The sequence below is a fragment of the Siniperca chuatsi genome, linkage group LG11 (genome assembly GCF_020085105.1).
Source record: "Siniperca chuatsi isolate FFG_IHB_CAS linkage group LG11, ASM2008510v1, whole genome shotgun sequence".
NCBI classification, from domain to species: domain Eukaryota; kingdom Metazoa; phylum Chordata; class Actinopteri; order Centrarchiformes; family Sinipercidae; genus Siniperca; species Siniperca chuatsi.
In genome coordinates this window covers 8,636,090-8,645,418 of record NC_058052.1, presented here as the reverse complement: position 1 = coordinate 8,645,418, position 9,329 = coordinate 8,636,090, and the positions used below count along the sequence as shown (strand labels likewise).

The following is a 9,329-nucleotide window of genomic DNA, read 5'->3' as shown; positions in this document are numbered from 1 at the left end:
TATTAAATAAAGTAAATGTGATGTTGGGATACTGTATGTGTGTGTTTTGTCTTTTAGTTCTGATTATTTGTCCTCTTTCACTCTCACACAGAGACACACACACACACACACACACACACACATACACACACGCACACACACACACAGCTTACAGCTCAGCTATCACAATATTGTGAAAGTCCAACAGCCTCTTTAACCGCCACAGCCTGAGGGTGCCAGTCAGTTGGTCCATCTTTTTAGGAGCACTGGGAGGGGAACTAGGAAGTCAGACTTGTGGAGCAGGAATTGACGCAACACACCTTTTAATAAACTATTAAACCTTCATTCCACACAGTGAATAAATGATTATGTATCAGAATCTTTCAGTGGTTTGATGGTTTCTTTTAGGATGCACTGCTGTCTGTCTTCCACTTCTCTTACATCTTAGGTTTTGTTTTTTCCCCCCAGAGTGAGTAGATGAAACAAACAAAGGAATCAGAACTTTTGGCTACCTTGCAGCGTCTTCTCTCCGCCTCACTTAGATTTGCTTTTTGGTTCTCACAAGATATTTTTTCCTTCTGTCTGTAACAAAATATGCTCCTACTGTGTTGTCCCATTCTCCCATGTTAAGTGAATCCTGAATATCACATGTCACATATACCCATCATAAGTGAAGACAGCAATACCTGTATGTTACCTCTCTAGCAGAAAACCTTATTAGTCACACTGGAAGTGAATGGTGTATGAAAGTGTAGAAAAGAAAATAGTGATGATTGAAAATATTGTTTAGTCATTATTATAAAATAACAAACAGTGATTACCAGACTATCTTGCTGTTTTGGCCTTCAAGTAGAGTCCTGATTTGTGTTTTATCTTTGCTGTCAAATATGATGATAAATCCAGAGGTGGGTAGTAATGAGTTATTTACTCCATTACATGTACTCAAGTAACATTTTTGAGTAAATTGTAATTTTCAGAGTAGTTTTAATGCAGCATACTTTTTACTCTTGAGTAGATTTTTTAGAGGAAAATCATTAACAGTGCACAGTGCAGCGGGCTCTGGTTGTGAGGTCAGTAGCTACATCAGAGAACCGCGCTGACACTGAGCTGACAGAGAGCAGCAAGTGTGTGTTGTGTTAATGCTAATAGGTTTAATAATATATACAAACAGTATATCATGCTTCAAAACTACTACTACTCCTGCTTTCTGCCATAATGTAAATATTCAAGCTCACGGTGTGCTAGCAGGGTGCATTTAAGTCGCGCTCATTGGTGTAGCCTGATGAAGAGAGTGTCTGAAGAGACAGAAAAGTAGAGACCAAATTATGCACACACAAAAAAAGACAAACTACTTTTATTTCATGTGGACATGACTGATATAACGTTTCAACCACAGATGGTCTTCCTCAGGTAAAAGTGAAGAAGTGTATTTAATTAATTGATGATGAAACATAACTGCATTTTCTCCTAATTGGCCTAAATGAGTCATCTGATAAGAGAGATTTTCAGAAAGATTAGAGACTGATTTGGCTACTTCTCTAAACTTACTGTCTTCATGTGATTGGACATGTGATGGGCTCACACTTGTTCTGTCTGTGATGGGAACTGGGACTTGGGATACAGTTTAAGGACACTGTAACATGTTGAGACTCTGTATATAAACTTTTTGACATAAAAGAAAAGTCCTATTATGCACATGCACACCACTTGCTGATTTATTTGCCAAATCATAATATAATATAGGAGACAACAAGCACAGAATGTAATAAAAAATAAAACTTATTGGTGTACTTAATAGAATAGAATATTAATGTAATATTTTGTGATCACACTTGAGAGATACAGACTGGGAATCAGAATCAGAATAAGAAATACTTTATTGATCCCCGAGGGGAAACTCTTTTGTTACAGCAGCTCACTATCACGTCAGACCACACAGGAATAGAAGTTCTAAGCAAATTAAAATATAATACACTATAATACAATGCGGTTGATGATAAGTATGTACGGTATAATGATACACGGAAAAAGTAAGACGACGAGACGGAGCTACGGCAACAGGCAGCACGCACGTTGGTGCATGCGCACAGATTGTGGTAGATGTGGCAGGTTATCTAACCAGGAGTTGATGACTTGTCATTTCATCACAAATAAATACAGATGTATGTTCACTTCTTTACCTTTGCCTGAGAAAGACCATCTGTGGTTGAAATAATTCCAGTCACATCCACATGAAATAAAAGACTTGGGGGAAATGACAGTAGTGTGCTGTGTGTTTTCTTTTCTTTTTTTTCTTAAGTTACTCGCTACCTAAGTCATTTTTTTCAGTAAATACTTTTGTACTCTAACTCAAGTAGTTATTTTGATGACTACTTTTACTTCTACTTGAGTACTTGTTTTTGCAAAGTAACAGTAATTTTACTTGAGTACAGTTTTTGGCTTCTCTACCCACCTCTGGATAAACTGTAGAATCTTTCACTGTTATAATGATGAATGGACTACACATTTAAGACTCACTTGCAGGCCCAGCTGACACCATTTGCTGAAAGTGAATCACATAGTCAGTAAAGTTTAATACTATAAGCCATAAAGAGTAGATACAGCTGTAAAAGTTTTTCCATGTCTCTCTGTTTCTCACACAGACCTCAACCACCATCTATGTTCGCATTGTGGATGAGAACGATAACGCCCCAGAGTTTCCTGAGGAGGAGTATGTCACGGTGTTGAGCGAGGGACCAGACACAGTGGGTGCCACCATCGCCACGGTGACAGCCATCGACCCAGATGAGGGTCTGAACGGCACCTTGCGATATGCTATTGCTCACGGCAACCTGATCCAGACCTTTCATATGAACAGCATCACCGTAAGACATGTTATACTGTAGTGTTACAAGTTACAACTGCAAAAAAATAAAAAAATAAATAAAAAAATTAACTTTCTGTGTATGATGTGTGTATTAGGGGAGGATTACGGCCGTGAAGGAGCTGGACTTCGAGATCAGCAACGGACACTACGCACTGGTTGTCACAGCTACAGACCAGTGTCCAAAACCTGCTCTTCGCTTAACATCTAGTACAACAGTAATTATGCAAATGAGACACAGTCTTTTTTTTATTGTTTTTAACTAAAATCATATTTAACATTTTAGAGCTGAAATGATTAGTCGGTTAACTGAGTAGAGACATTTTTGAATTTCAGAAACACAAAATTAGATGTCATAATGTAAAATAATTAGTGGATGGCCTTGATAGCTTGCTATTTTTTAGATAAAATGCAGAAACCTGTTTTAAAGAAGACCCAAAACCCCCAAATCCATTCTTATACATGTACATGTAGTCCTACATGTTCTGTTGTCCTTTCTACATCCTACTGACACTACACTCACATCTTACTCACATGCACAGTAAAACCCTATGAGTTTTTGTGTTTGTGGGAATGAATATTTGCATCAGGATCTCAGGACACAAGATTGAATTTAATGTCCAATTTAAGTGTGGAAATCCTTCTATTACCTTCAAAATGTATTTATGTTATGATATATTGGTATAGGTAGCCATACATGTTAAAGCTACATGTGGCAAACCACATTATTTTGAACTTGGCTAGTGTTTGGTCTTCATCCTATTTCCTATGTCACAATCACCTCTCTTATAACAGATGTGTTAAAAACTCCTTCTCCCTCCTTCCTCAGGTGCTGGTAAATGTCCTAGATGTGAACGATGTGACACCCACTTTCCCCAGAGCCTATGAGGGACCCTTTGAGGTGACTGAGGGTCAGCCAGGACCTCGGGTCTTGACTCTCAGAGCCAGTGATGAAGACTCTGGGCTCAACGGCAAAGTGGAGTACAGCATCACCGGTGGAGATCACCAGAGTTAGTACCGGATTGTTCTGTCAAGAGAGTGATATATTATTAAATCCTCACTATGCGTCTCTGAGCCTCTTTCTCTGTCTCTCTGTCAGATGAGTTCATGGTTTCTCCAGTGGAGGGAGAGCTTCGGGTGAGGAAGGATGTGGAGCTGGACAGAGAGACAACGGCCTTCTATAACATCACTGTCACAGCCCGAGACCTGGGCACCCCGTCTCGCAACAGCTCGGTTGGCCTTTATAACACAAACACGCACACAAGCAGGCGCACACTTTCACCGCATACTTTTTAACAATCAGGATCTTGCAAGCTTTGTGAGGTTTGTATACATGACCTACATACCACAAAAATGGTACCACTTTTACAAACTATACTACTCTACCAAATCCATGATCACGGCAGTTAAACATACATCTCAAAAAGTAGCCTCGGCCTATACGTGCTTTGGCAATTTAAAATCCCAAGTAGATGTTTGGGACAGGTCATAATTTTACGTGTATATCCCATGTTAACATTTAAACAAGAACTGTTTTTAAAAACCTCCGCGTGAAAAGGCATGAGTTGGAAGTTTTATTTTTGTCTTGGCGCATTTTCTTCAGGTAGTGGTGGCGGTCCATGTCCGAGACATCAATGACAACGACCCAGTCCTCCTGAACCTGCCTTACAACACCAGTGTGAGTGAGGGCGCCTCCATACACACCTCTGTGGCCAGAGTCCGCGCACAAGATGCAGACAGCGGACGGAACGCGCTGCTCACTTATAACATCACTGCTGGCAACCAGGATGGAGCCTTCTACATCAATGACACAGTGAGATAAAAGGATGGTGTAGTTTAAAGAGTAACGTAACACCCCCTGAAAATCTTGTCTTTGCCGACCTGCAGTGGTTTGACTTTTCACCTTGCTGCATTGAAGTACAGGTGCACTCCAGGACCTGGTGAGATCACTGCTGGGTGTGGTTACAGGTTCCACGGGAAAACACATCTGACCACACCCAGCAGTGATGCTGGATGTGGTCAGAGGTAAAACAGACTTTCAACCAGAGTGGGCAGCAAAACACTGATTTTCAGCCTGGTGTTAAGTTACTCTTTAAGTAGAAAGCACAGAAAAAACTGACTTGCTGAGGTGGTGAAGGTGGAGCAGGTGGTGAAAAAAGAGAAGCATGGAAGTGCAAGTCTTGTGACTGGCAGCTCCCAGATTTGATCACACAAGTCAGTTTAACCTGACTTCGGACAGATGTTCCGTCTCCTTTCATCTACAGTTGGCTTTTAATGCTTGTGCACCCTTGCTACAGATATATTTACAGATCAGCAGATGTTGGCAGCATATACATTTGTGGATTTACAGCATAAATATATTACCGAGTATACAAATACTGCATGTCCTTTAGAGAAGGGAAGGTGAGAAGACATGTACTGTAGTAGACCCAGGGTGTACACGGGTAATATGTGATAAAGCATACTGTCATATCAAGAATGAATCTCTAAACACACACGTTTTACCTCTTCCTCTCTCTATCTGTCAGACAGGTGTGGTGCAGGTGAACAGACCACTTGACAGAGAGCGAGTGGCTGAGTACAGACTCACCATCACTGTCAAAGACAATCCAGAGAACCCCCGCATCGCTCGCAGGGTAATCACACCCTTCTTTGCACATACAATGCAAGCGTTAACACATTTTCACATTGTCAGTTTCAAAGAGACCACTGACATAATCATAAATCACTGCCACTGATGTAAAACCTTATATCTTTTCAAGTCAGTAGGAATTCATAACTACAGGCAATGCTGGATGTTTAGGTGCACTTACTGTACCAGTTTTGCACAATGGCAGCCCCAAATGGCAACAAAATGTAACAACTTGGAATTCAGAGACCTTATTTCCCAAAAATCTTTTACCATAAAGTGAATGAGCTGCACACAGCCCACGTGTCATTGCTTTAAGTCGAGCAATACTTATAACGTGTAGAATTTTCTGCACCAGAAGTTCATTTCAGAAATTTACAAAAATCTACAATACTTACAGAGTTATAGGACACCCTTCTTTATGCAGGCATTTTGTGATGTAGGCTACTATTGTAGTTTTTGGTTAGGTTTTATGGGCCTACATGTCCCATATCTTGCAAATAATAAGAAACATTTCGGACATGAAATGTTAAATTTATGTTGCTTATTGAAAGTCGGTTGTATATGTAGACTGTTTATTTGTTATTTTGTTTTGGGTTTTTTTTTACATATAAATTATATTTTATTTGAAATGTTCAAAATAAAAAAGCAAGAAAGCAAGAAAGAATCTCATGCACACTATTTACATAAAATAACCATGAGCGCAAGAAAACCACCAGGTTTTTCTATAAACACAATAGTGTTGCATGCTTTAAATGTTACCTCTGTGGTAAAGGTGAGAAACTGTTCTAACGCAGAGCTGCAAAAAAGTCAACCACCAGTAATGTGAAAGCAGCCTGTTGGTGTCTGAACAGCACAACAACTGCAAAACATGTCTATTCTGACTTCTCCACAGCAGTGGAGTGCTTTGTAGTAATGTGCCTCTCTGAGGGCGGATTAACTTATTTTTCTCTCCTCCCCATTTTTATTCTCATATTTATACTATATAATAATTTGCTCATATAACTGTTTCTTTATCCCCCCTCTTCTGTCCCACACCACCAGGATTCAGACCTCTTGGTGATCACCGTTCTGGATGAGAATGACAACAGGCCTGTATTCACCAGGACCAGCTACAGGGCTGAGATCACAGAGAACTCGGCAGCAGGTAGTATGAACGCTGGTGTGTCTATCTTCTCTCTTGAGTGGGGACAATCTGTAACTGCAGCACAGAGCATTGTGCCACAACACTGTCTGTAACACCGTCTCTCCCGCTTCCTGACCTTGTTTACATACGGCTTATATTCAGTGACGATTTTTTTTTTTCACTTAGGGGTGAGATAGAAGAACTGACAACTTTACATTTTTCATTTTCAAATGGATAGTGTTTACAACATGAACCAATGTGTAACCAAGGACTCACGGGAGCATTCAATTAGATTATTTGGATGCAGAATATGAGTCTTTGTCTGCTCGATTATTAGAGTTATCAGAGTGGTGGCAGCAACATATTACCAGTGTCTCTTGGCCATTATCGCCAAACAATGCATTTGCCAAGACTCTTGAGTCAAACTCACTGAATTTGTAGCAACTACATCAAGAGGAGGCTTGCTGACTTAGTGTAAAATTTTTTTTACCTGACTGTGATCATTTTACTTCTCCACCTGTCCCTCTCTTTATCTCTGCCCGTCCTTTAGGCAGTACTGTAACAATGTTAAATGGGCCAGTTCTGGCTGAGGATAAAGACATTGGACCCAATGCTGTGGTGAAATACCGCTTGCTGGGAGCCAGGCTGGACCTCTTTACTGTGGATGCCGATACTGGTAACATTATGACTCCTCAGCAAGTAGACAGAGAGTGAAATGTAAATACTGCAATGCAATTGTTAATATCTCTGTATCTCCCTCCAGGTGTGATACATGTGCATCAGGGGGCGAAGTTGGACCGTGAGGCATTTCAGGAGCCTCGGGTAGAGCTGTTCCTGGTTGGGGAGGACATAGGAGGTTTAAACAGCAGCGTCCCTCTCACAGTTACCATCTTGGACCAGAATGACAACCCTCCTGTCTTCAGCCCATCCAGTTTCAGTGTTCGACTCCCTGAGAACAGCCCAACTGGTGTGTGGATTAGCTTGTGCCTACTGATCTATGTATATGAGTAGGCTGGGAGGATACAGTATATTGAAATAACAATTTAAAGTTCCTTTCTGTGATTATCTACACTTACTTTCATTGCATTCCCCTGTGTGAAGGTTAAGGGTTTACAGGTTGGGAATGGCAATAACAAATGTGTGTGTATGTGTGTGTGTGTGTGTGTTTGTCATTACTTTGTCTCTTCCAGGTGTGGTGGTGACTCAGCTGTCCGCCACCGACGCTGATTCTGGCTCTAATGGCTGGCTGATGTATCGGCTGGAAAGCGGTGCTCAGGACCGCTTCGTGGTCGACTCGCTCTCTGGCGCTGTCCTGGTGGGCAACACCACCCTCGATAGAGAAGAGCGGGGGTCCTACCGCCTGGTCGTTATGGCAACTGATCGTGGCACACCCCCCATGTCGGGCACAGCCACCCTGACAGTCATCCTGGATGATGTAAACGACTCACGGCCCCGTTTTATAGAGCCTGTCACAATGATAAACGTCAATGAGTCCACCCCGCCTGGTGTGGTGGTGGCCACGCTGACCGCCGAGGACCCTGATCTGCACCCCCGGCTGGAGTATTATATCATCTCAGTGGAGGCAAAGGATGATGGGAACAACCCGGTGGATGGCCTGCAACAGTCCTTTGGCATTGATTTACACACTGGTGAGACATGGATCTCAGCCAAATTCAGCATCTTGATCTACAAAGTTTAATTTTGACTGATGGTGTTAGCTAGCCAATATACTGAATAAATTGGTTCTAATATGTGGGAAAACAATTAGATGTGTTTTGGTGAATTTTCAGGTGCAGTGTTTGTACGCAACCCACTCAACAGAGAGCTGGTAGCTACATTTGAGATCATTGTGTCTGTCCATGACAATGCCAGTGACATTATTGACAAGTCAGGTAGTGTTCCTAACGGTAAGTCCACTTTTTAACATGAAACTTAGCTTCAGTTTCATACATTCAAGTTCTTTTCTTGTGTATTTCTCATCATTATGACCTTTTCCTCTGTAGCGAGACTAACCATAAACGTGTTGGATGTAAATGACAATGCTCCTCGTTTCCGGCCCTTCGGAGTGTCCAACTTCACAGAGAAGATTTTAGAAGGAGCTCAGCCAGGCACAACACTGCTATCAGTATCAGCTGTAGACCCAGATAAAGGTCCCAACGGCGAGGTCATCTACCAGCTGCTCCACCTGCCCCGAGGGGGATATGTAAGACTGGAGGACCCTTCCACTGGTATGACCACCAGCACACCTCAATAAGCTGCTGTAGACAGCAGGTTCAAATATTAACAGCAGTGAGCAAATGTTTAAGATCACCAAAGCTGTAAATAAAAAGTATATTTCTGTTTTATTTAAGACATTTCCAAAGTTTCTAAAGTCTCAAGTTATGTATTACTTATAATGTCAAAAATACGATCTATTTTAAATCTTAGTGATGCAGAAACTGTTGTGCATGCTTTTATCTCCTCACGCCTTGATTATTGTAACAGCCTGTTCACTTGTCTTAATCAAAAAGCTCTGACACGACTGCAGACTGTACAAAACTCAGCTGCTAGGCTGTTAACCAGGACCAAGAAGTATGACCACATAACACCTGTTTTAGCCTCTTTACACTGGCTCCCTGTTGGTTTTAGGATTGATTTTAAGATCTTGTTGATTACTTTTAAGGCTCTTCATGGCCTGGCCCCAGATTATATTTTAGACCTTGTAATCCCTTATGAACCTTCACGTAGTTTGA

General features: G+C 41.4%; 1 protein-coding gene across 3 annotated transcripts in view; it reads left to right on the top strand.

Moving 5' to 3' along the window:
• cdh23 (cadherin-related 23) overlaps positions 1-9,329 on the top strand; it is a 165,983-nt gene that overhangs the window by 145,006 nt on the left and 11,648 nt on the right. For all 3 annotated transcript variants that reach the window (XM_044215509.1, XM_044215508.1, XM_044215510.1), the window contains 12 exons: positions 2,622-2,843; positions 2,941-3,060; positions 3,672-3,852; positions 3,942-4,075; positions 4,446-4,655; positions 5,371-5,478; positions 6,516-6,618; positions 7,148-7,273; positions 7,361-7,564; positions 7,788-8,246; positions 8,388-8,504; positions 8,601-8,825. In XM_044215509.1, coding sequence (XP_044071444.1) covers positions 2,622-2,843; positions 2,941-3,060; positions 3,672-3,852; positions 3,942-4,075; positions 4,446-4,655; positions 5,371-5,478; positions 6,516-6,618; positions 7,148-7,273; positions 7,361-7,564; positions 7,788-8,246; positions 8,388-8,504; positions 8,601-8,825 — 2,209 coding nt within the window. The remainder of the gene's footprint in view (positions 1-2,621; positions 2,844-2,940; positions 3,061-3,671; positions 3,853-3,941; positions 4,076-4,445; positions 4,656-5,370; positions 5,479-6,515; positions 6,619-7,147; positions 7,274-7,360; positions 7,565-7,787; positions 8,247-8,387; positions 8,505-8,600; positions 8,826-9,329) is intronic.